Source organism: Rhinatrema bivittatum, chromosome 1, assembly GCF_901001135.1.
Source record: "Rhinatrema bivittatum chromosome 1, aRhiBiv1.1, whole genome shotgun sequence".
Lineage (NCBI taxonomy): Eukaryota > Metazoa > Chordata > Amphibia > Gymnophiona > Rhinatrematidae > Rhinatrema > Rhinatrema bivittatum.
Window position 1 is genome coordinate 68,538,187 of NC_042615.1, and position 25,812 is coordinate 68,563,998.

The 25,812-nt window shown below is 46.5% G+C and overlaps 1 protein-coding gene across 5 annotated transcripts in view; it reads left to right on the forward strand.

Annotated features, from left to right (window-relative positions):
- The window catches only part of GLRB (glycine receptor beta), a 255,060-nt gene that overhangs the window by 201,453 nt on the left and 27,795 nt on the right, over positions 1 to 25,812 (forward strand). For 4 of the 5 annotated variants that reach the window (XR_003858600.1, XR_003858595.1, XR_003858602.1 and 1 more), the window contains 3 exons: positions 3,937 to 4,077; positions 5,618 to 5,952; positions 9,130 to 9,248. Coding sequence is in view for 1 of the 5 variants with exons in the window: in XM_029615712.1 (XP_029471572.1) it covers positions 3,937 to 4,077; positions 5,618 to 5,770 (294 nt within the window). In the remaining 4 variants the exon portion in view is untranslated. The remainder of the gene's footprint in view (positions 1 to 3,936; positions 4,078 to 5,617; positions 5,953 to 9,129; positions 9,249 to 25,812) is intronic. The other variant, XM_029615712.1, reaches the window with a different exon arrangement.

Below are 25,812 nucleotides of genomic sequence, written 5' to 3' on the forward strand. Positions count from 1 at the left end.
AGACCGCCCAAAACAGGCACGCTCCTTCCCTACTCATTCCCGCTTCAGGGGCCAACAGCGGTATAATACAAGGGCACGAGGTGCTTTTTCTCGTGGAAATTCCTCCAGATCCCAGTCCTGGTCTCATTCCTTTTGGGGCCGCCGTGCCTTCCGAGATGGTAACCCACAGCATTCCGCCGCAAAGCCCGCCTCCCAATGAGATCCAGCCAGCCCATTCCTCCGTTCCAAACTTAGGTGGTCGTCTCTTCCTGTTCTTAGAGGAATGAGCCAAAATTACATCGGACCAGTGGATCCTCGAAATAATAGAGAAAGGTTGCGCTTTGGAGTTTGCTTGAGACCTGCCGGATCTGTACATAGTCTCTCCTTGCGGACACCGAAAGCGGGCTGCTGTATGCCAGACTCTTGCCAGGCTCCAGGAGCTGGGAGCCATAGTCCCAGTCCCGGTGGAGGAGCAAGGCGCCAGCCAGTATTCTATCTACTTCGTCGTGCCAAAGAAGGACCCTTCCATCCGATTTTGGACCTCAAGAGAGTCAACAGGGCCCTCAGGGTACCGCATTTCTGGATGGAGACCCTGAGGGCGGTTATAGCGGCCGTTCACTCCGGCGAATTCCTGGCCTCTCTCGACTTGATGGAGGCTTATTTACACATCCTGATTTGCCCCGAGCATCAGAGGTATCTCTGATTCCACATTCTGGGCCAGCATTTTCAGTTCCGGGCTCTGCCCTTCGGCCTCGCCACCGCACCACGCACTTTCACCAAGGTTATGGTGGTGGTGGTGGTGGCCGCCGCTCTCCGATGAGAAAGAGTCCTTACCTGGAAGACTGGCTTGTGTGGGCCAAGTCGGAGACTCTCTGCAGGCTGGCAGTAGACCGGGTTCTTGCCCTCCTCAGACTCTCTTGGGTGGATAGTCAATTTTCCCAAAAGCCAGCTACAGCCCTCCCAGGTTCTGGAATTTCTGGGGGCGCGCTTCGATACCCAGGTTGGCAAGGTATTCCTACCAGATGCTCGGGCACTCAAGCTTATGAACCAAGTGCACAGCCTTCTCTCTCTCCCACGGCATGGGACTATCTGCAGGTCCTGGGGACCATGGCTTCCACCATCAACCTGGTCCCCTGGGCTTTTGCGCATATGCGACCATTACGGAAAGCTTTGCTGTCCCGCTGGAAGCCGGTGTCGGAACAGTTTCAGACGATTTTACCGCTATCCGACTCTACCATCGCCGATATACAGTGGTGGCTATCGCTACCGCACCTTCTGAGGGGGATGTCCCTACAGACTCCGCAGTGGATTGTAGTCACGACGGATGCCAGTCTCACCGGGTGGGGAGCAATCTGCCACACAGGCCATGCAGGGATACTGGTTCCCAGCTCAATCCCACTGGCACATCAATCGCCTGGAGGCCTGGGCCGTCCATCTGGCCCTCAAGGTTTTTCTTCTGCTGCTTCGCAGCAAAGCGGTGTGGGTGCTCTCAGACAATTCAACCACGGTGGCTTATATCAATCGAGAGGGGGGCACCCGGAGTCGCCTGGTGGCCCTAGAAGCCAGAAAGCTCTTTGTCTGGGTGGAGCGTCACCTGGAGCGCCTAGCAGCCTCCCATATAGCCGGCAAGGAGAATGTGCAAGCCGATTTCTTGAGTCGTCAGCGTCTCGATCCCGGCGAGTGGGAGTTGTCAGACGGAGCGATGGATTTGATCGTCATCAGGTGGGGTCGCCCTCACCTGGACTTGATGGCAATCTTGAGCAATGCCAAAGCTCCAGGTTCTTCAGCCGCTGGAGGGAGCACTGTTCAGAAGGAGTGGATGCGCTCATCCTTCCCTGGCCCCACGACATTCTTCTGTATGTGTTTCCTCCTTGGCCTTTCGTGGGAAAAGTTCTCCGAAGAATAGAACTTCACAGAGGACCGGTCATCCTCGTGGCACTCGAGTGGCCTCGAAAACTGTGGTTCGCTGATCTGGTGAACCTGGCAACAGACGGTCCTCTTCGTCTCAGCCATCTCCCTCGCCTACTCCGGCAGGGTCCTGTATTTTTCAAACAGGCGGATCGCTTCTGTCTATTGGCCTGGCTTTTGAACGGCGAAGACTGAGAAAGAAGGAATATAAAGAAGAAGTTATATCCACCCTTCTATGTGCCCATAAGCCATCTACCTCTTTGGCTTATGTCCGCGTCTGGAAGGTTTTTGAAACTGCATGTGCCAAATCTGGTGTCTAGGCTCGTTTGGTTCCGGTTCCAGTGATTCTCTCCTTCCTCCAGAAAGGCCTCTCCAAGGGTCTCTCCTTCAGCTTTTTGCACGTTCAAGTATCCACTCTCGGCTCTCTCCTAGGTTCGGTTGATGGTCATGCAGTAGCGTCGCACCCAGATGTTGTCCGCTTCCTCAGGGGCGCCAAGCATTTAAAGCCACCCGTCTGGTCTACTTGTCCTTCATGGAGCCTTAATTTAGTTCTTCGGGCTCTCTGTGAGGCTCCCTTTGAACCTCTTCGTCAGGCTACCCTTAAGGACCTGACGCTCAAGACAGTCTTCCTGGTTTCTATCTGTTTTGCCAGACGGGTGTTTGAGATTCAAGCGTTGTCCTGCCGAGAGCCCTTCTTGCGGTTTTCTGATTCCGGAGTTTCTCTCAAGACTGTACCTTCCTTCTTGCCGAAGGTCGTTTCTTCCTTTCATGTTAATCAGTCAGTAGAGCTGCCCGCGTTCTCTCCTAAGGATATTGCAAGTACAGTTGGGGGTGATCTTCGTCGCCTTGATGTAAAACGCGTTTTACTTCGTTACCTCCAGGTCACCAATGAGTTTCAGGTCTCCGATCATCTTTTTGTCCTGTGGAGTGGTCCAAATAGGGGCAACCAAGCTTCTAAGACTACGATCGCTCGGTGGTAGAAGGAGGCGATTTCGTCGGCCTATAACTGCCAAGGCCGGGCGGTTCCAGAGGGCCTAAAGGCTCATTCCTTTCGTTCTCAGGCTACTTCTTGGGCGGAGAGTCAATTGGTCTCTCCGCAGGAAATATGCAGGGCCGCTACATGGAAATCCCTGCATATCTTTGCTTGACATTACCGCCTTGATGTGCAGGTGCCAGTGTTTGGTTCCTTCGGTCGGCAGGTGCTTCAAGCGGGACTGTCTCGGTCCCACCCTCTGTAGGGAAGCTTTGGTACATCCCACGGTATGGACTGATCCGGGTACATACAGGGAAAGGAAAATTAGTTCTTACCTGTTAACTTTCGTTCCTGTAGTACCACGGATCAGTCCAGATGCCCTTCCCTGTATTTTTCTGCCGTCAACTCGAAGCTCTTTTCGCAGATTACTGGATGTTTTCCATTTATGATAATCCTTAAAGGCACCGGAAGCATCTGTTTTGATGACAATGGATATGCAAAAGCGATTCTATACAGAGTCTATTGAATATTTGCAATTGTTCAGTTTTTGTGAGTTCTCTTGTTACTTGCTTGATCCTTTTTTACTGGTTATCTTTATTCTTATCTGCTTTCACAATGGTTATACTGAAGGGCTGCAGGGTAGGTTCTGGCCTGATATAGGATACCCTTTTAGTTTTGGTCTGTCTCCATCTGCTGGACAGGAGGCTCAACCCACGGTCTGGACTGATCTGTGGTACTACAGGAACGAAAATTAACATGTAAGAACTAATTTTCCTTTAGGGTCCCCGAAGAGCATCTGAAATGCAAACATTGTCAGTTTAAAAAAAAATTGACATAATAATTTTCTGCTTTGATTTTATACCTTATAGTCACTATTTTGAATTTTTACATTTTACATGATTCAATAATTGTGGCTCCTGTGTTGAACAGAATAGGATTTAACAAGTAAAAGGCAAACTATATTAGCTTTTCTTTTTTAAGGTATGAAGTAAAAATGTGTTGCATAGATAAATTGGAAGATGCATTTTTTTATCCATTTTCTGATCCATGCTAACCTTCTGACTTTGTTTCTAAAGTTGGCTATACGACAGATGATTTACGGTTTATCTGGCAATCTGGTGATCCTGTTCAAATGGAGAAAATTGCTTTACCTCAGTTTGACATTAAGACAGAGGATATTGAATATGGTAACTGTACCAAGTATTACAAAGGCACTGGTAGGTAACATGTTGTATAACTATGCGACACCAAGACCAAAAGTAAATCAGAGAAAATAATTTACTGAAGAGAAAAGAATTGCCCTTGTTATCTAAATTGACCTTTTCCCAGAAATGAGAAGACAGCATTAGTTTGAGAGCAAATTGATAAGAAGAGTTGCTGGGCACTATGTCTCTTATCTCTGGTCACAAAGCATTGGGAATCTTAATTTTGCTGCTTGCTTTATTATTCAAATCCAGTATACAGAGACGCAAATAAGTTAACATCTCCACAATTCTATATTATTTTTTGGTCTTCAATGTATAACTGTTCATAATACATTGTAGATTATGTATGTACAGAGTTGTGTTTGTCTAGTAGTACTTTACAGATAGGGTTGCCAACTTTTACATGGAGCAGGACCAGATACTTGATTTTTTCCTAGGCAGATTCTGCTTGCCTGTCTTTGGGGCTCAGGTCGACTCTCCTCTTCCTCTGCTACTCCCAGGAGGAAAGCGCGAAGCAGCAACAAGTACAGCACAGCTATGGGAGAGGCAGAGGAGGAAGAGAGTCAAATTGAGCCCCAAAAACAGGCAGGTGATTGGAGTTCTGTCAGACTGTCACCACTGATTGGCCCCCTGGCCTTGCCTGACCGGGTTTGTAACCAGAAACTGTATACCAGGCTGGAAAACTGGGCTGTCCAGTCCAAAACTGGGCAGTTGGACACCTTATTTATAGATAGTATTAATAGATTATTAACACTAAAGTTTTCATGAATGACATTCTCTGTCTTCCTCCTGTGAAATAAAATTGTTCTTTCTATTGTAGTTCATTTGTTATAGCAGAAATAACAAATGAAGTCTGTTAGTTCACTTAGACATGCAGAAATAAAGGTCAGCAAAGAAGTTATATATGTTACTTTTGATTCAGCTAATTTAATATTGCCTATAACTTCTTTGTTGACCTTTATTTCTGCTTGTCTAAGTGGACTACAGACAACCAACCAAATTACTTTGTTACTGGCAGAATATTCACTTTCTAATGTAGCATGGGGGGTGTGGAAGGCTGTATCAGTAAACAATCTCTCTCATGCTGTGTTCATGGCCAGACCTTCATAGAATAGGATCCTATATGAAGAATGAGCCCTCAGTTTCACTCATCTTTTCCTTTTTTAGTTTTCTATCTTTATTCAACTTCTGCTCAGATGCCAAAGGGACACCCACTGTTAATGACAAGACGGAGACACCACTACAGGCTTCCCTACATGAAAACCTGCAAATCTGGACATTGATCTGTAGCAGCATGTGGTGGCTGGTTCACAGTGTTATATAGTAGCACAGTTCTGAAAGGTCAGATAGAATAGTTCAGTTCTGGCCCAGTGATCTTTTTATGTCTGCATTTTCAACACATTTGTAAAAGACAAGACTTCATTTATTATTTAAAAACTTTTCTAAAATCTGTGAAAAGTATTCTTGTCCTTTGATAGCTATAAAGATGAATAGTTGAACAAATAAATCTTATGATTTCTACTGAAGTTTTTCTGCCATTATTTCCCTAAAGGTTATTACAGTTGTGTAGAAGTTATCTTCACCTTAAGAAGACAAGTTGGATTTTACATGATGGGTGTCTATGCTCCCACCCTTCTCATTGTTGTTCTTTCCTGGCTATCTTTTTGGATCAATCCTGATGCAAGTGCTGCAAGAGTGCCCTTGGGTAACATACAGTTATACTTATTACCTGAATCTAAAGCCAAATTTTCTGTTTTTACTTGTTCTAATTGCAGACCTATAAAGTCAAGAACTACATCACTGCCATTTCATGATCTCCATTTTCATGGCCACCTTGTCCGATCGTTTTGGCACTCGTAATATGGCAGGCAGGAGAATTACTGAGATGTATGTATAGTTATAACTACTTTATGCATTATATTAGTTAAGTGTCTGTTTGTACATTAGAGTAATGCTATTAGAATTCTGTGTATGCGTCTTCCAGCATACCGTAATATTGAAATTCTCCCATCTTGAGCAAACACAACAGAAATAAACTTTCCATTTTGATTCAGTTCAAAGATTTTGCAGTTTAATTGAATCTGCTGTAACATTAAGATATTCTCCGAGGATAAGTAAGATGGCAATTCTCAGATGTGAATGACAATATCAGATGAAGCTTGGCACAGAACTTTTATCTCAAAGTTTCTAGAACTTTGAGCATGCTATACTGTCATGCATCCACATGGGGGCCCCTTCCGTCTCATCTTTCTGTGGAGCCCAGCAATCACAGATCTATCTTGCACTCCCTGCATCTTCGGTGTTCCTTCATTGTGGGGCCCCACAGTCTTGTTCTTCCCTACAAGTCATCCTTGGTAGGTTTTTAGGTCAGTTCTTTGTTTCCTTCCTTTTTTCGGCACTCACATGGTACACTGACTCTAGTACACCAAGAAGCATTAATCTCTTGTCTGTCATCGAACAGATACGGAGTCCTTTGATTTTGTGGCTTTAGTTTTTCATTCATTTCTCTGTATGGAGAAGTCTGCCAGTGGTTTCAAGCAATGCCCCTTATGCAGCAGGGTCCTGTGCCAGAGGGGAAAGTCATGGTGTCTGGGGAGTGGCATCTTTGTACAAGTATGACCACTAGGAAGCATAGATCCTGACTTGACCTTATGGAAAAGCACTTTGGATACTATAAGGCCAACCCATTGGCATTAGAGGCATCAACATCGTTGGACCTAGGAGATGCATTGGACACTAGTGGTTTACTGACATCAAGAGGACATCAAACCCATCTCAATATTGCATACAGTAATCTGTCCCCTCCCACTCGAAGAAAGTGAAAGGTTCAGCCTTATTGGTTCTGACATTAAGGAGTTCAGATGCCAAGTATCAAGCAAATGCCAAAAAAATTGGTCTCCATTGATGTATGATGCTATGAATGGAAATGTGATGGCTGCAGCCATGAATCCCCTAAAGCATTCCTGCAAAGAGGAAAATCTGGTTTGTTGTGGGACTGCTTCCCAATGTTTGAAGAGGGTAGAGTTCCTACTCTGCCCACAGAGAAGGCGGCCTATAGGGGTTGATTTTCAAAGCAGCATGCACCCTTCCATGTGCGCATGGTTCCCAGTGCTCACAAATGGCTGCAGCTATTTTATAACACGCATGCGTCAGTGCGCGCATGTTATAAAATACGATATCTGCATGCACATGCGCGGGAAGATGGCCTCCTCCATGTGCAGGGAGGGGAAATTTTAAAAGCCCACGCACGGCGACGTAGTCGGGCCTCCCCCAATTCCCTCCCAGTTCGCTCCAATTAAGGAGTGGACTGGGAGAGAACATTACAAGGCCTAACCCTACCCTTCCTACCTCTTCCCCTCTCCTCCCCGACCCCTACCTCCTACCTAACTCTTAATTTTTTTTTTTTTTATAGCTTGCTGCTCCTCTGGAGCAGCAGTAGATTCCACACACCGGCCGGCTGCCGGCGCGTGCTTCCCTGGGACAACGTTGAATGGCGCTGTCCCGGCCCGCCCTTCCCTGGCCACACCCTGCCCCTAGCCTGCCCCTTCTGAGAGGCTCGGCAGTTGTGCGTGTTTTGGTGGTTACGCTCATAGCCGGACTCTTTAGAAAATGCACATAGCATGCACAGGGCCTGGCGTAACCACCGGTATTTGTGTGCACAGGCCTTTGAAATTTTATTTGATAATGTGGAGTCCCTACTGACATCAGCCTTGATAGCAGTGTGGATAGCAGTGCCTTGAGTAATGCAAAAAGACTATAAAGAGCCAGGGTCCTGAATTTGCATTATTGTTGGCTTGAATAGTGTTCAAAATGAACAGAGTTTGAGTTGGAGAGCAACAGGTCCTCATCCAGTTCTGATGATTCCCAGGACCACTGTAAATGGGCAATCAACCCCTGTTACTGTAGGACCAGAAAATTCCAAGGACTGAAGAAATAAAACTAAATTCTTGGAGGGGGAGTTGGTTAATATTCTCGTTACTGCTTTGAGACAGGAAGAGCTAGGGAGAAAGAGGGAAGATAAAGATGCAGGAAGGGGATAAGGAAAGGAAAGGAGAAAGTACCAAATCAATTTGCAGCTAAATACTGACATTTGATATACTTTCCATTGTAGCTGGGGAACAGAAGCCCAAACCATTACTCTTTACTCATATGATAAAGGCACATAGTGGGGCAGAAAGAGGAAATGTGCAAATTAACAATTCTAGATTTGTTGTCCTGTCCACTAGGCGTAGTATCAAAGGAAAAGTGAGAATTCCGTCCAATGCATAACTTGCATCATGCATGGATTAGTGTGCTTAGAGCAGTATGTCTCATTTGATCAGGCAGTTTATCAATGTGAGGCCTTTCAAGATGTTTGTCTTTGAAAAATAAAGTTGCCGAATCAACCAAGTTTTTTTGTTCGTACTGTGTTTTATGAGAAATTCAGAGGAAATATGTTAGTGGTACACTAGTGATTTGTGACAAAGTAGTCTGCTGTTCATCGGAGCCAGCTGGAGTTTGGCAGACTGTTGAGTCAACACACTTTATTCTGTAGAGGCACAGCAAGTGCCTTCCAGCCATAAAAAGCAGTGCTGAGGGATTATCAAAGAAGAAACACCCCACAAGCCCTTAGGACCAATGAGGATTCCCAACACTGCCTCGGCATGCTGCCTGGGGTGGGAAGTTTAAAGAAGGCGAAAATGTAACAATGTATGTGTTGCTCTTGTAAGAGTTATTGCAGGAGGGTGATGGCTAGAAACTTAGAACAGAGGGACCCTGCCATCTGTAAACTCCAGTCTTCTCTTCTGCTGTACTGTAGAAGATGTGGTGGTGTTTTTGAAAATCTACCTATGGGCTTATTTTTTGTTTTCAGAATTGTACATTATTAGTAGTCCTCCTATACAGTTTTTGTTTTATGTCTTTGAAGGTTCACAACAGTTTTGTACAGAGACTTGCCCTTTTATTAATGCATTTTTCATTAACTGCAACCTCGTTTAAAGATTGCACTTTTTAATAAAATCAGTATTAGTGCTCTGAATCTGTAACTGTTTAATTCACATGTGTGGCATGATTTTTCATCCTTAGATCACTGTTATGACATTCATTGTGTGCCTCATTCTTCATATTTGGTCCATATGTTATAAACTGAAAACAAAAATAGATACCAACACCTGATCATCAGTGATGGAAGATTTCATTTACAGGTGACATTATCATTTTCATTAACACTTCATTTTTACTTTGTTTTCACTCATATTTACAATGCTTTTTAAACTAAGTAACTTGACTCTTTTTTCCTTGAAAAACAAATCTTTATTTTTATCTGAATTGGCATGCCCAAATTCAAAAAGTAGTGATAATATATGCTGAAGTAAATGAGATTAAAATCTTATCACAGTACTTAGAGTGGACTCTCAATTGACTATTCTGATATATCTACAACATGCCTTTAGGTAGGTGCATTTTATAAATAGATTGTGCTAATAAAATGTTTATCATACTGAAGAATGGCCATGATTATTCAAACAACTTGAAAAAAAATAGTATAGAAACACAGAAATGTGATGACCGAAAAAGACCATATGGCCTATATAGTCTGCCTATCCACCCAACTAATTTAGCTTTACAATTCCCATCATGCCTTCTGAGATCTCCTATGCTAATCCCATGCTTTATTGAATTCATGTACTGTTTTTATACCGGCTACCTCCATTGGGAGGCTGTTACCAACAAGGGCCCTGAACTTGGTCGTCGGTAAAATAGATAACTATGGGAAAATAAGTGTGGGAGCTTGCTGGGCAGACTAGATGGGCCGTTTGGTCTTTTTCTGCCGTCATTTCTATATGTTTCATTTTATGTCTATATCCATTATCTCTCTATAAAGAAATATTGCCTAAGATTACTCTTGAGTCTACCCTTGTTAACCCTTATCCCATGTCCCCTTATTCTAAAGTCTTCTTTCTGTTGAAAGAGGCTCGCCACCTTTGCATTGAAACCTTGGAGATATCTTAATGTCTCTATCATATCTCCCCTACCCTGCCTTTCCTCTAGGGTAGGGGTGGGCAAGTCCAGTCCTCGAGGGCCACAAACCTGTCGAGGTTTTAGGATATCCTAATGAATATGCATGACATAGATTTGCATATAACTGAGGCAGAGTGCATGCAAATCTCTCTCATGCGTATTCATTAGGGATATCCTGAAAACCAGACTGGTTTGTGGCCCTCGAGGACTGGAAGTGCCCACCCCTGCTCTAGGGTATACATGTTAGATTTTTAAGTCTCTCTCTATATCCTTTAGAATGAAGTTCACTGACAATTTTAGTAGCCACCCTTTGGACCAATTCTAGGCAGTTTTTATCCTTTTAAAGGAATGGTCTCCTGAATTATACACAGTATTCCAAATGAGTTCACACCAGAGACCTACACAGGGGCAATATTACCTCCCTTTTTCTGCTGATCATTCCTCTTCATATATACTTTTTCTTAAGAAGAAATATAATATAGGCAAGACTGGATATATGACAAATCAAAATACATTCCGTAGTCTGGTGCCTTTTCTTGGCTATTGCTGCCAAGTCCCAAGAGTTAGGTGCATCCATTCTATGGGGCACGCATTGGTATATACTAGGGATGTGCAGACAAAAAGTTTATGTTCATAAGTCCATAAGTCGAAAAGGGGGGTCAATTTCGGTCAATATGGACATATGGAGAATTCCATAAGTTGAGTCTATGTCCATACGTGCACCGGTTCCCTAAATAAAAATTTAAACCCCTCACCCTCCTTAATCCCCCCCCAAGACGTACCAAAATTCCCTGGTGGTCCAGCGGGGAATCAGGAAGCCATTCCTCTATTCCTTTGCGAGGAGCACGTGACGTCCACGTCACGTCGGAGTGACGCGGCCGTCACGTGGTCCACCGCGGTTCCGCTCCCGGACCCCTCGTTGGACATAAACGGAACTTTTGGCTAGCTTGGGGGGGCCTCCTGACCTCCCCAAGCTGGCCAAAAGTTCCGTTTGTGTCCAACGAGGGGTCCGGGAGCGGAACCGTGGTGGACCACGTGACGGCCGCGTCACTCCGACGTGAAGCGGACGTCACGTGCTCCTCGCAAAGGAATAGAGGAATGGCTTCCTGACTCCCCGCTGGACCACCAGGGAGATTTGGTAAGTCTTGGGGGGGATTAAGGAGGGTGAGGGGTTTAAATTTTTATTTAGGAATAAGTTGGAAATCCGATCGTTTTCGCCTCATCACTTTTTTAAGTTAAAAAAAAAAATAAGTAGCGTTTTACATATAAGTTCAAAACGAATGCACACCCCTAGTATATACTGTCTTTGATGTAGTCAAGCGAATTGCAGGATATCTTGCTATCTATTTTTTCCCCACCAAGCAGCTTAAATCTAGATGGTAAATAATCATATGAATGCTTTTTGTTGTAGCATTTGAACATAATCTGTTTTATTTTGAAGTAGTTGTACTTGTTAGAATCTTCAAAATAAACTGTCTTGTTGTGCTACTTCGCCCTGTTGCCTTTGTTTTATGGTCATGTTCCGAGGTCCACAACACAAAAAACAAGTATGCCATAAAAACAAATTAGCCTTAAAATGTCATTTAGTGCATTATATGGACAAAATCATGTTATTCAGCACTGGTGCCACTAAAAGGCGAACTACAAAATAAAAGTACATAAAAGGATCCGATTTCATCTAAATAATCGAAACAAGGTTGTTTGCTCCAACATTAAGTGTCCTTCAGGGGCTGAATCTTTTGCACTCTTTGGGTTTTATAATTTATATAGTTGCATGCAAAAGTTTAGGTACCTTTGGTCAAATTGCATGTTTTATGAATCTCTGAATAGAAGTTGACACAATTTCTGCATGGTACAAAGTTAAACATTACATCTTTCTGCAGTGTTTAAATCAAAATTATTTTATTTGTTTATTTTAACAGATTGAAAATAATAAAACAGTGAATACGATGTGTCCAAAAGTTTGGACACCTTTCCAGTTTATTCATTACTACTATTAAAAAAAAAATTAAGGCCCAAAAAAGTTGATTGACTCAATAGGCCTTCAGTTACTCAGGTGAAGACAATTCTATGGTTGAACAAATGCTTTGATTCTTCTAACCTCTCAGGTTATGATTGTTCTGTCTACTTTCAACAACAATGGGCTCCTCTAAGCAGCAGCTGTCTTAGCATTTGAAAATGAAGATAATTCACTATTATGTTTATTAAAACTTGATATAGTGCCCATCAAAGGAGCATATGTAAGTGGTATACAACTCCAAAAACATTCATAATTAAAATTAGCACTAAATAATACTAATATGTAATTAAAACAAAATTAAATATAACATATGTTTTGCTTGTATTTTAATAAGTATATAAGACATGAAAAACAAAATTCCTCTTTCCCTGTGTGTACCCGGATCAGTCCAGACCATGGGTTGAGACTCCTGTCCAGCAGATGGAGACAGACCAAAACTGTAACGGTATCCTATATCAGGACAGAGCCTAACCTTCAACCCTTCAGTATTTGTCTGTCTCCAGCAGATGCGACAGCTCATCCTTCGGTTCCCTGTGTTCATTCCTTAGCCCTTACTCATGGGGTTCTCTCTCTCTTCCCTTTTACCAGGATCAAGCAAGTATTGTTGTTCTTCACTGTTTAAAAAAAAATAAATTAAAATTAGAAAGAAATTGAACTCTGTTTTTTTCTCTTAGGAGACAGTTCCTGTCTCCTCACTCTTGGGGGGCCTAGGGGGGCTTGGCCCCTTGTTTGTAAAATAGTTTAGGCTCCTTCTTCCCAGTGGTCCTCGGCTGTGGGGCGATACTGGTGGTCCAGTCACTCCCCCTAGACAGCTATCTCTCTCTCTCCGTCTCCCGGGATGCCTTTTCCCCCCAGTGCTGCCAGCAGGGAGGCTTTCATTCCCCTGCTTGCCCAATTGAATAGTTCTAAAAAAAGAAAAAAAAAGTTTTTGCTTCGGGCTCGTTCTGGTGCAGGCAGCTGGAATTGAGTGACGGGAGGGGCAGGGTTCGCTCTTCTGCCTTCGCTCCCTCAGGCACTGCAGCTCAGCTGTTTTTCTTTGTCATGCCGCGTTCGGCCATCTGCCTGGCCTGTGGAGAGCCTGCGATCAGGCTCTCCAGAGAAAATTTGTGCTCCAGTTGTTTTCCGGGGGGTGAGGGCCCCTCCTCGGCAGCTCCAAAGTCTGTGCCCCGGTGCAGATCCTCCAAGCGCATGGCTGGGCCGTTCCCGGGTCGTCACACCGTAGGAACGGCGGCCATCTTGGGTTTTACTGCAGCTACTGTTTCAGAGCTGCATGAGTCTCAGGAGCCTGATCTATCCTTTCTCTCCCCGATCTGAGCCCCGAGCACTCTCCGGAGGTAGGTAATGGCCCCCCCCCCCCCCCCCCAAAGAATTCCCAACCTCTTTTTTTCTTCTGAATTTGTGCTGCTTATGCACAAATCTTACCTAGCTAGCTTAGAAGAAGAGGCAGTCTCTCCCTCAGATCCCCCTCCCCCCAAGATCCCGCGGTTGGGCCCCCAGCCTGCTCCTGCGGCCCTGGATGCGCAGGGGCCTATCAGGGTGCAGGTGGTCCCGGGGGGCCCCCCTCCACCGGATCCCCCGACTGCTCTGGCGACTCCAGATCCGGACCCCGATGACCAGTTGATGGAAACCCCCCCTAGAGGTGGATGACCCTCGAGTCCTCTGCTTATTTGAAAGGGAGGAGCTCGACCCTCTTATTCCCTTTGTTATTCAGGAGCTGGATATTGACACTCCGGCAGTGGATGCGCTTACGGCCACTATGCTGGCCTGCGTGGACCCGGTCCTAGCGGGACTTGGGGCCCTTCCACGCACTTTTCCCTTTCATCCCATGCACAAGCTGATGCTTCTAAGGGAATGGGAAGCTCCTGAGTCGGGGCTTCGAGTGGGGAGGGCTATGGATAAGCTTTACTCCTTACCGGAGGAGTGTCTGGAAATGCTGAAAATCCCTAAGGTGGATTCTTCAGTGACTGCTGTCACGAAGCACACCACCATCCCGGTGGTGGGTGCTATGGCCCCGAAAGATGTCCAAGACCGCAAGCTGGAGCTCTATCTCAAGCGTATCTTTGAATCCCTGGCCTTGGGTGTTCAGGCATCGATCTGCAGCAGTCTCATGCAGCGGGCAAGTCTTAGGTGGATGCAGCAATTACTCAGCACCCAGGACCTCCAATCTGGAGAGGCAGAGCAGGCTGAAAGATTGGAAGGTGCAATAGCGTATGGGGCGGATGCCCTTTACGACTTGTTCCACGTTCAGGCGAAGGCAATGGCTTCCGCGGTCTCGGCCAGGAGGCTTCTCTGGCTCCGGAATTGGTCGGCCGATTCCTCCTCCAAGGCCCAGTTGGGCACGCTTCCTTTTAAGGGCAAGTTGCTCTTTGGTGAGGACCTGGAGCAGCTTATTAAATCCTGGGTGAAAACAAGGTACACAAGCTGCCTGAGGACCTCCGGAAACAGTCTGGAGTCTTCTTCCCGGCTCCTACACGTTTCCGGGGTCAGTGACGTTATAATGCTCGGCCGAGAGGGCCTCTCTCTAAGGGAAACTCCTCCAGATCTCAGTCCTGGTCACAGTCCTTTCGAGGCCGTCGCGCCTTCCGAGATGGCCTCCCACAGCGCTCCACTACCAAGCCCACCTCCCAATGAAATTCGGCAGGCCCACTCCTCCGTTCCAAACTTAGGTAGTCGTCTATCTCTCTTCCTCAAGGAATGGGCCAAAGTCACATCAGATCAGTGGGTACTGGACATAATCGGGAATGGCTACGCTTTAGACTTTGCTCGAGACCTACCGGATCTACACATAGTCTCCCCTTGTGGACATCAGAAGCGAGCTGCCATGTCTCAGACCCTTTCCAGACTGCTCGGACTGGGAGCCATAGTCCCAGTCCCCACGGAGAAACAAGGCGCCGGCCAATATTCTATCTACTTCATAGTACTGAAAAAGGACGGTTCCTTCCCCCCCATTCAGGACTTAAAGCGAGTCAACCGAGCTCTCAAGGTGCCTCATTTTCGAATGGAGACCCTGAGGTCAGTAATAGCGGCTGTTCACCACGGCGAATATCTGGCCTCCCTAGATCTGACGGAAGCCTACCTACACATCCCGATCTGGGCCGAGCATCAGAAATTTCTCCGCTTCCACATCTTGGGCCAACAGTTTCAGTTTCGGGCCCTGCCCTTCGGCCTCGCCACAGCTCCGCGCACGTTTTCCAAAGTCATGGTGGTGGTGGTGGCTGCGCTTCGACGGAAAAGAGTCTTGGTATATCCATATCTGGACGATTGGCTAGTGCGGGCCAAGTCTGAATCTCTTTGCAAGCTGTCAGTCGACCGAGTTCTAGCTCTACTCACTTCGCTGGGCTGGATTATCAACTTTCCCAAGAGCCACCTGAGCCCTTTGCAGGTGTTGGAATTCCTGGGGGCTCGCTTCGATACCCGAATAGGCAAAGTATTCCTTCCGGACGTTCGGGCGTTCAAGCTGATGGACCAGGTCCACAATTTCATCCTCATGCCGCTCCCTATGGCCTGGGATTACCTCCAGGTTCTGGGGACCATGGCTTCCACTATTGACCTGGTCCCATGGTCTTTTGTGCATATGTGTCCATTACAGAAAGCTTTGCTATCCCACTGGAAGCTGGTCTTGGAACAGTTTCAGATGAATCTCCCGCTCTCCGACTCTACCATCGGCGACATGTAGTGGTGGCTCTCGCTCAGGCACCTTCTGAAAGGCATATCCTTAGAGACGTTGCACTGGATAGTGGTAACAACGGATGCCAGCCTCTCAGGCTGGGGAGCAGTTTGCCAGTCACAATCTTGTCAGGGTCGGTGGTCCCTGGCACAGTCTCGCTGGCACATCAATTGTCTGGAGGCCCGAGCGGTCGGTCTGGCTCTCCAGGCCTTTCTCCCGCTGATTTGCCACAGGGCAGTGCGTGTGCTCTCGGACAATTCCACTACGGTGGCTTACATCAATCGTCAAGGGGGCACCAAGAGTTGCCTGGTGGCATTGGAGGCCAGCAAGCTCTTTGTTTGGGCAGAACGTCACCTGGAGCGACTGGCAGCTTCTCACATAGCGGGCAAGGACAATGTGCAGGCCAATTTTTTTTAAGTTGACAGCATCTTGATCCCGGCGAGTGGGAGTTGTCCACCAAGGTGATGAAGCTGATTGTTCGCAGGTGGGGAACCCCTCACATGGATTTGATGGCGACCTTGGGCAATGCCCAAGCTCCCCGATTCTTCAGCCGCTGGAGGGAACACTGCTCAGAAGGGGTGGATGCCCTAGTTCTTTCTTGGCCCACCGACATTCTCCTCTATGTGTTCCCCCCCCCCCACCCCGGCCCTTGGTGGGAAAGGTTCTCAGAAGAATAGAACTTCACAGGGGTCCGGTCGTTCTCGTATCTCCCGAATGGTCGCGCAGACCATGGTTCGTGGATCTAGTGAATCTGGCAATGGACAGCCCTCTTCATCTTGGTCATCCTCCGCATCTTCTCAGGCAAGGTCCACTATTTATCGATCAGGCGGATCACTTCTATCTAGCGGCTTGGCTTTTGAACGGCGGAGATTGAGAAAGAAGGGATATAAGGAGGAGGTTATATCTACTCTTCTGCGCGCTTGTAAGACCTCTACTTTGCTCGCCTATGTCTGGATTTGGAAAGTCTTCGAAGCGGCTTGCGCAGAATCGGGGGTATCAGTTCGCTCTGCCCCAGTCTCCTTGGTTCTTTCCTTCCTCCAGAAGGGCCTCTCCAAGGGCTTTTCTCTCAGATCCTTACACGTCCACGTATCCGCCCTCGGCTCCCTCCTCGGCAGTGTGGATGGTCTCCCGTTAGCGTCTCACCCGGATGTGGTCCGTTTTCTCAAAGGGGTCAAGCATTTGAAGACACCCGTCCAAGTCACTTGTCCTTCGTGGAGTCTTAACTTGATTCTGCGGGACTCCCTTTGAACCTCTCCAGGCTACCCTCAAGGACTTGATGCTCGACTGTTTTCTTGGTCTCTGTTTGCTCCACCAGGCGAGTGTCAGAGATCCAGGCGTTGTCTTGCCAGGAGCCCTTCTTGCGTTTTTCTGATTCGGGTGTTTCCCTTAAGACTGTACTTTCCTTCTTGCCGAAGGTTGTCTCCTCCTTCCATGTCAACCAGTCGGTGGAACTCCCGGAATTCTCTGCTGAGGATGTTTTGGGTCCCGCCGGTAATGACCATTGCCGTCTGGATGTTAAATGTGTTCTCTTGTGTTACCTTCAGGTCACAAATGAATTTCGGGTCTCTGACCACCTTTTTGTCCTCTGGAGCAGCCCAAATAGGGGCAAACAGGCTTCTAAGACCACAATCGCTCGATGGTTAAAGGAGGCAATTTCGTCAGCCTATATCTGCCAAGTCTGAATGATTCCTGAGGTTCTGAAGGCTCATTCTTTGCATTCTCAGGCCACCTCCTGGGCGGAGAGTCAATCTGTTTCTCCCCAGGAAATTTGCAGGGTGGCGACTTGGAAATCTCTGCATACCTTTGCTCGGCATTAATGCCTTGATGTTCAAGCACCAGTCTTTGGTTCTTTCGGAAGGCAGGTGCTTCGAGCGGGACTTGTTCGGTCCCACCCTGTCTAGGGAAGCTTGGGTACATCCCATGGTCTGGACTGATCCGGGTACGTACAGGGAAAGGAAAATTAGTTCTTACCTGTTAATTTTCGTTCCTGTAGTACCACGGATCAATCCAGACGCCCTTCCCTGTACTCTCTTTCGTCTGCTCAAAGTTTTTTCTCTACTTCCCTTGCAGGATATAGTCGGAATTTTACGATACCCTTCGGTTCTAATTAATTGAGGCACCGGAAGCATCTCAGTGATGCCAATGATTCAAGAGCGTTTGTTCCTCTACAGAGTTCCTATAGTTACAATTGTTAACATTTTTTTTCCTGAGTTCTCTGGTTCTTACTTGAGTTCTCTTGTTACTTGCTTGATTCGTGAGGATTCTATTTATACTTTCTACTTTGACAATAGTCATACTGAAGGGTTAAAGGGTAGGCTCTGTCCTGATATAGGATACCCTTACAGTTTTGGTCTGTCTCCATCTGCTGGACAGGAGGCTCAACCCATGGTCTGGCCTGATCCATGGTACTACAGGAACGAAAATTAACAGGTTAGAACTAATTTTCCTATATCCAGCTGGATCAGTCCAGACGCATGGGTATGCCTCCCAGCCAGCATATGGAGATGGAGAGATTATCAGGTTTGCTGATGGCCACCTCATATAGGTTTCTTTGCTGAACGCATCCTGTTAGTATTCCCTGTGTTCAGCAAATGGTAGGCAAGTATTGTGTGCTGTGAGCTAAGGCCTGGTTTGGCTGGATGAAGAAGACTGGCAAAGCAATTTAGAGGGCAGTTCCTGAGGTGAAAGTCCTATATTCCCTCTCTGTTGATTGTTTATACAGGGTAGCTCCTGAGGGGAAGGTTGTGTACTCTCTCCTTCAGTTGACCACAGCCATAGATCTAAGGGGCTTTCAGATTCTGGATCTGGGCTTCAGACTTAGTCTGCTGTGAACCTCCCCTTTCCTCCCTCTCCTGCTCTCTTTTTCTGCAGGTTCTTTTCCCTCCTCTTTATTAAGCTCCCCTCCCTACCTGAGTCTGTTTTGTTTGGTACATAAAGTTCAAAGACAAAGAGGAAAGAAGCAAACAGAAAGCAGATATTGGTCAGCTGCAGTTTTATTTTTTGGAGTAGAGGTGAGGGAGTCTCTGGTCATTCGGCTCCGTTTTGGTGTTTGGGTTCAGGTCAGGAAGGGAGAGCAATGTCTTCTCCTCTTGAGCACAGGAACCAGCTGCACTGTGTGCAGCTTCTGGAACATTCTGACAAATAGGGAAGGAGGAGGTTATCTCTACCACATATGCAGACAGGACAAGGAGAGTGAACTGCTTAGTGAATTAGTGGCTCCAAGGAGGGATGGGATTGGTGATTTGGCCTGTTCTTGCTGCCACAGCAGGAATGACAGCTATTTTGGAAGTGTGGCATGCAGATTGAGATCCAGGGCTGCCTCATTGTTTCTCACAGCACAGGAAACTCCTATTCACTCCAGAGCTACATTTTCTGCAATATTAAAAGGACAGTAACCTCATTTCTTCTTGGGCTTCTGTTTTGACATCAGGTCTTTTTGTTTGTGGCAGAGTGAGGCTTCAAGTCTTTATCCAGTGGATTCTGTTCCCCAGGGAATTGTATAAAGAGTTGCAGGATGCAAGAGGATGAGAAAAGAAGATGTGGAGAATTTGGGGGAAGAGAACACCTCCCAATCTGATGGCTCTCTAATTGACCTTAGATGTCTGAAGAAAAGTGACAGTGAGAAAGAACTGACAGAGTAGAATATCTCACTGAGGAAAAAGGCAAATCCACTATGGTTACATGATTTCATAAGGAGGAGTTTCTCTGCCTTAGTTTCTCAGCTCCTGTGAGTCCTAAAAATATCTGAAGAAAAGGTGAAGGAGGATCCCAGTTCTTCTGAGGATCCTCTCATGTTTGTTTGCGAAAGCCCTCAAGATTGTTTGCTTTGCACAAGTCAGTCAGGGTTTTGATTGACATACTATGGGATACTTCTGGAACTAATTTTAAAGGGAGAAGGTCCTTGGTGAAGCTGTACCCTCCTCTCCCTAGACAAGGAAAAGCTTCCCTAAGTTGAATGCACTCTTTTGTGCAGTCATGGAAAGGAATATTCTCTGAGGACAAGCAGAGGATGGTAGTCTTCACACATGGGTGACATCATTGGATGGAGCCCCGATCTGGAACTTTAATCTCAAAGATTCTAGAACTTTCAAACATGCCCTACTGAGCATGTGCAGCTGTAGTTATTACCCTGTCCCTTAGGCAGAGTCCCTCAGTCTCTTTTTTTCCATGGAGCCATGTGATCGAGGGAGCCGTGTGTGTCATGTATTCAGCTGTTCTTTCTCCTCACAGTTGTGATTTTTTTTCTAAAGCTGCAGCTGTTTGTTTTTTCCTTACCTTATAGTAGTTTTATTTTCTTTTTACTTTTTTACTTTTTTACTTTTTCATTTTTCCTCTTCTTGTCTGCCAGCCACATGGTAGGCCTTAGTTGCTGTGCAGCCTGGCAGAGTCTAATACTATCCCTTATTAAATAAATACTGCACCTGCAGTTTAGTATCTATGTTCTTTCTTTGCTCTGTCTGTTTTTTGTACCTTTGTCAGGTGCTAGCAGGACTGACAGAATTACCCGTGCAGGAGTTCCGTGGCTTTTCACTGATGAATCAGCATCAATGGAGGTTGAGACCACACCATTCCTATGGGGGGTAGCTCATCCTCCCCACATTCAAGGGAACTAGTCTTCTTGGGCAGGAGCCCTGGATGACGTAGCCTTTCGTCCTGCTTGCATGTGATGGCAGTGCAGTCTCCTTGTGAGAGATTGTGAGCTAGGAGCCTTGGCAAGTAGCTTGCTGTTGCACCTTTGGTGCCATGCCCAGTATCAGTTGCCTGCGCACATCTGTGAACAGTGCATCGATGATCTGACACATCAATGTTAGGAGTGCAACAGGGACCAGGACTGCCATTGAGTGCCTTGGTCACCCTTGATGCCGTCGAGGTGCCAGGGCGCCCTCAATACCATTGAGGTGCGTGATCGCTCTCGATGCCGGAAGGGCCTTCTGTGCCATAGGCATCTGTGGACTAGATGCACTGCAGTCATCGAGCAACTTGGGCCTCAATGTGGCAGAGCAGCGGCACCGATCTCTAGTGTCAGGGACCAGGACTGCCATCGAGTGCCATGGTCCACCTTGATGTCATCGGAATTGCCATTGATACCCTTGTGCCCATTGTTACCTTCGAGGCCATAGATGCCCTTGATCCTATTGAGGTGCGTGCATGGGCCATAGAGATGCATGGCTTCAATCCCGCGGGCATCCTCGATGCCGTCAAGGTGCATGAGCACAATGCCATGGGCACCATCAAGGTTGTTGTGCGTGGCCTCTATGCTATCGCGATGTGGAGCTACCTAGATGCCATCGATGCCATAGTGGTGCGGGACCGCCATGGAGGTCATCAGGCGTGTTGGCCAGCAATGCCATTCGTTGCCATTCTCAACAATGTTGAGCATCATCAACGAGGCACTGGAATCACAATTGAGTATTCTGGTCACCCTCAAGACCATCAACTACAGGGGCTCCTGAGAGCCCTCAAGTGCCACTGAACCCATCAGGTGACAGGGGTTTCGTCCTTGGACAGACTTTGTGCTCTAAAGCACTGGGGTCAACCTCTATTCGAGGAACCCCGGAGCACTGAGGCATCCAGGCGCAGTGGGCCGGTGCTTTCAGGACTCCTTTGTGGTGTCCAGACGGGGAACCAAGGGCATCGGCCTGTCCTATCACTGGCCTATGGCTATCAGGCACCAAGGATGCCAATGATCTCGGGGGCCCTGAACCACTGGGTTTAGGGGCATTGGAGGTCCTACCTGGCTTTGTGTACCATTTGTGTTGATGAGCGTTAGCCGCTGGTGAGTGATGCCATTGAGCTTGCAACATCGACGCCTTCAGACGTATAGGTGAGCCGAGGGGAACTGTTGATGACACCGGCAGTCATCAGTTCCTTTGGGCACCAATGAGATGGGGCCATGTAGGGGCTGCAAAGCCTCTGCCTGCACCGCTCCTGGCATCCTCAGTACTGCTGGTCCATCGATGCCTTTGGGCACAGGGGTCTCTATCAGTGCCGCCGGGCTGTTGATGTCCACAGGCACCTATGGCACTGGTGATGGCACTATATACTGTCGAACTGATCCAGACAAGTCAAGTGCTGTCAAAGCCCTGGCTGCAGCATCATTTGGTGCTATTGATGTGATCCATCATTGGCGAGTGCGAGAGTGCTATGGGCCCTAAGGGCGCTGTCACCATGGTGGACAGCAGTGGACACGGTCAGATGCCGCAGGACATGACCTCAGCACCACAGGCACTGTCAGTTGCCCTGGACTTTGCTGCTGCCGTTCTATGAAGGAAATGGTGATTAGCCATTCCCCACAAAATTTCAAGGGCTTTTTCCAGCCTCTTATTTATTTATTTATTTATTTATTTATTTATTTAAAGGCTTTTATATACCGATGTTCATGTACTGGTACATATCACGTCGGTTTACATAGAACCAAAGTTGGAAATTACATCGAACAAGAGGTTACAAATAACAGGGCAAATAACAGGGCTAACTTGTAAGAGATTATAGAAAAGGTGAGAACGATTTAAAATTATTATTACAAAAAAAAAAAGCTCGGATTAACGAAAGCCTTCTTAAGCCAGGGTGCATATTTTAGTCCAATTAACTGGCGAAATTATGGTTACGGCATCATATATCTGGCATGGAGTAAGAAAAGCGTGAATCGGAGACCTTTAAGTGAATGCCTTTGTGAAAAGCCAAGTTTTGAGCTTCTTTTTGAACTTCGACAACAAGTTTCTAGACGAAGGTCCGTGGAGAGACTATTCCAGTGAGAGGGGCTGGCAGTCGAGAATGCTCGTTTCTTGAGCAGTGACTTGGCTGGAGGTGCATATAAGTTGCCTAAGTAGCTGGTTCTGATAGGTCTCAGTGAAGCGTGAGGTCGAAGTGGGTCGCTTAGATCTAGCGAAGTTTGGGAATAAATGGTCTTGTGGGTTATGGTTAGTACTTTGAAAATGATTCTAGATTTAATAGGGAGCCAGTGTAGGTTTTTTAAAATAGGTGTGATGTGATCTCGTCTACTAGAGTTGGTTAGAATCCTGGCTGCTGAGTTCTGCAACATTTGTAGTGGTTTGGTGGTGATAGCTGGGAGGCCAATCAGCAGCGAGTTGCAATAATCAATTTTTGAAAATAGAATTGTTTGGAGGACTGTTCTAAAGTCCTGAAAATGGAGGAGAGGTTTCAGCCTTTTCAATATGTGTAGTTTGTGAAAGCATTCCTTCGTTGTGTTTTTGACAAATTGTTTGAGATTCAGTCTATTGCGATAGTGACGCCTAGGTCTCTTACGTGTGTGGGGGAGATCCTTAGCGGTGTGACTAGATTGTTGGTAGCCTGAAAGTTGTCATCCAAAGTGAACAGCATGAGTTCCGTTTTTGAAGTATTGAGCTCTAAGTTAAGGCTAGTGAGGAGTGAGTTTATGGACTGTAGACAATTGTTCCAGAAGTTGATGGTGTTGGAGATAGATTCAGTGATTGGCAACAGGATCTGGACGTCGTCGGCGTATATGAAGTGTGTGATCTTTAGATTTGAGAGCAGATGACATAGGGGGAGGAGATAGATGTTAAACAGGGTTGGGGAAAGGGAGGATCCTTGAGGGACTCCTAGAGAGGACTTGACCGGGTGAGAGTCCTTGTTACTAATTCTGACCTTGTATGTCCTGTTGTTAAGGAATGATCTGAACCATTCAAGGGCTGAACCTGAGATGCCTATGTCTGAGAGTTGGGAGATGAGGATAGAGTGATTTACGGTGTCAAATGCTGCTGATATATCGAGAAGTGCCAGGAGGTAGGGGGTCTTTTTCTCCAGTCCGGAGAGGACTCTGTCCGTCAATGAGATTAATAGGGATTCCGTACTGAGGGATTTGCGGAATCCGAATTGGGCTGTTGTGAGGATCTTGTGGTCTTCTAGGAATGCCGACAACTGTTTGTTAACAATTCTCTCCATAAGTTTGGCGACAAATGGTAGGTTGGCGATGGGGCGAAAATTGGCCGGGTCTGCTGGGTTCAGGTTGGGTTTCTTGAGGAGAGGTTTGAGGGTTGCTATTTTCAGAGTGTCTGGTACTGATCCTTGGGTTAGTGAACGGTTGATGATCTCTGCTAAGGGCTTCGCAATGATGTTTGGGATGGTGAGTAATAATTTAGATGGAATGGCATCTATCGGATGAGTGGAGGGTTTCATCTTTTTGAGAATCGATTCAATTTCGAGTGAGGAAGTGGGTTCAAAGGATTCTAATTTTGCTTTCTGGCTGAAGGGGGGGGGGGGAGAGGAAAGCAGGAGGTTCTATATTATTCGTTGCCAGAGGTGCTATTAGCTTAAGGATTTTGTTTTTGAACAATTGTGCAAGTTCAGTGCATCTGGATTGAGCTTGATCATCAGGGATAACTGGTGAGGTGGGTTTTGTGAGCTCTGAGACATATGAAAACAGTGCTTTAGCATTGAAGGAAAAATTGTGAATTTTGTGGGCATAATAGTCTCTCTTTGTGCGAAGGATGTTATTTCTTTAACTGTGCATGAGGGTTTTGTACTCATTTAGTGTATCGTTGGATGGTCTCTTTCGCCATGCGTGTTCTTTTTTTCTCAATTCTAGTTTGGTGCTTTTTAGTTCTTGATTGAACCATGGTATTTTGTTTTTACAGGATCGGTTGAGCTCTTTAGTTTTTAAGGGGCATATTTTTTCTGCCACCTTGTTTGTGATGTTATGCCATGTAGAGATGGCTGTTTCTGTGTCGGAAAGGTCAAGGTTAGTAAGTTCTGATGAAAAGTGAGAGGTAAGGTCTTCCATGGAGCAGGAGTTCCTGTAGTGAATTGTGGTCTTGGTGATTGGTGCTACAAGGTTGTCCTTGACACAAAGATCCGTCGTGATCATTAGATGGTCTGACCAAGGGATAGGGGAGCAAAGAGACGGGGAAGATAGTGTAAGGCCAGAGTTTATGAATATAAGGTCCGCTTTGTGCGTGGGACTTTTAACGATTTGTGAGAAGCCCATAGCCTTGAAGGAGGATAATAGCATTTCGCAGTTGGAGGATAGGGGGATCACATCAATGTGAAGGTTAAAGTCTCCCAAGATGACTGTTGGGGTGTCATTATTGATGTGTTTAGCAATGAGCTCTATGAGTGGAGATGGATACGAATCTAGGAGGCCGGGCGGAGCATAGAGTAGACAAATTTGGAGATGTTTTGAGCTAAAGAGGGCAAATTCCAGCCGGGAGGTATGAATAGTGATCTGTAGGGATAGTCTCAGCTCTTTTTTTGCAGCTAAGCAGAGTCCCCCCCCCCCCCCCTCTTTTTTTTGGGCTGGGTATTGAATGGATATCATAGAGGTGAAGGGGCAGTTGATTGATAAGGGCTAGGTCTGTGGATTTCAACCAGGTTTCTGTGATAGCACATAAATCCGGTTGTGAGTCCAGGAGATAGTCGTTGATTAAATGTGTTTTTTTCGAAATTGATTGGGCGTTAAAGAGTGTTAGAGAGAATAAGGAAAGCCCGAGGAATTGAGTGAGAGGGGATGTCATAATAGGTATCAGTCACTTAAGTTGGGGGACTGTAGAGTCAGGGCGTTTTATCTGGTTGTTGTAGAGGTTATTGATGGTGGGGATAGGGAACATGAACACGATTGAAGCCCCAAAAGATATTGAAGAAGAGGGTGAGTTGATGACAACCGGATGAGTTAACGATGGTCGGATGAGGCTTGTCACTGCAGAAAAATGTTAGAGGTTTATCGGGTACTTGTCACTGCAGAAAAATGTTAGAGCTTTATCGGGTACTGGGGGTACCACGGCGGTGACACCATAGAAAGCCACCCACCACCACACCATTATCAGAGCCCCAGTGGTACTGGGAACGCAGTCATCACATTGTTCCTATCCACCCCATCGGAAGTTAATGTAACAGTGGAGCACAGCATGCACGGTTGGGTATAGCAGGGCATCTACTCCAAGAGCCTCGGGCGCTGGCAGGCAACATTCGCCCTGTCTGAGCAGTACACAACCATGCCAGGATACTACCATCATCAAACAAAGTATCAGCTTCCTTGTCTGTTCTGCAACTGGCATGGAAGGTACCATCACACACACTGTGATTG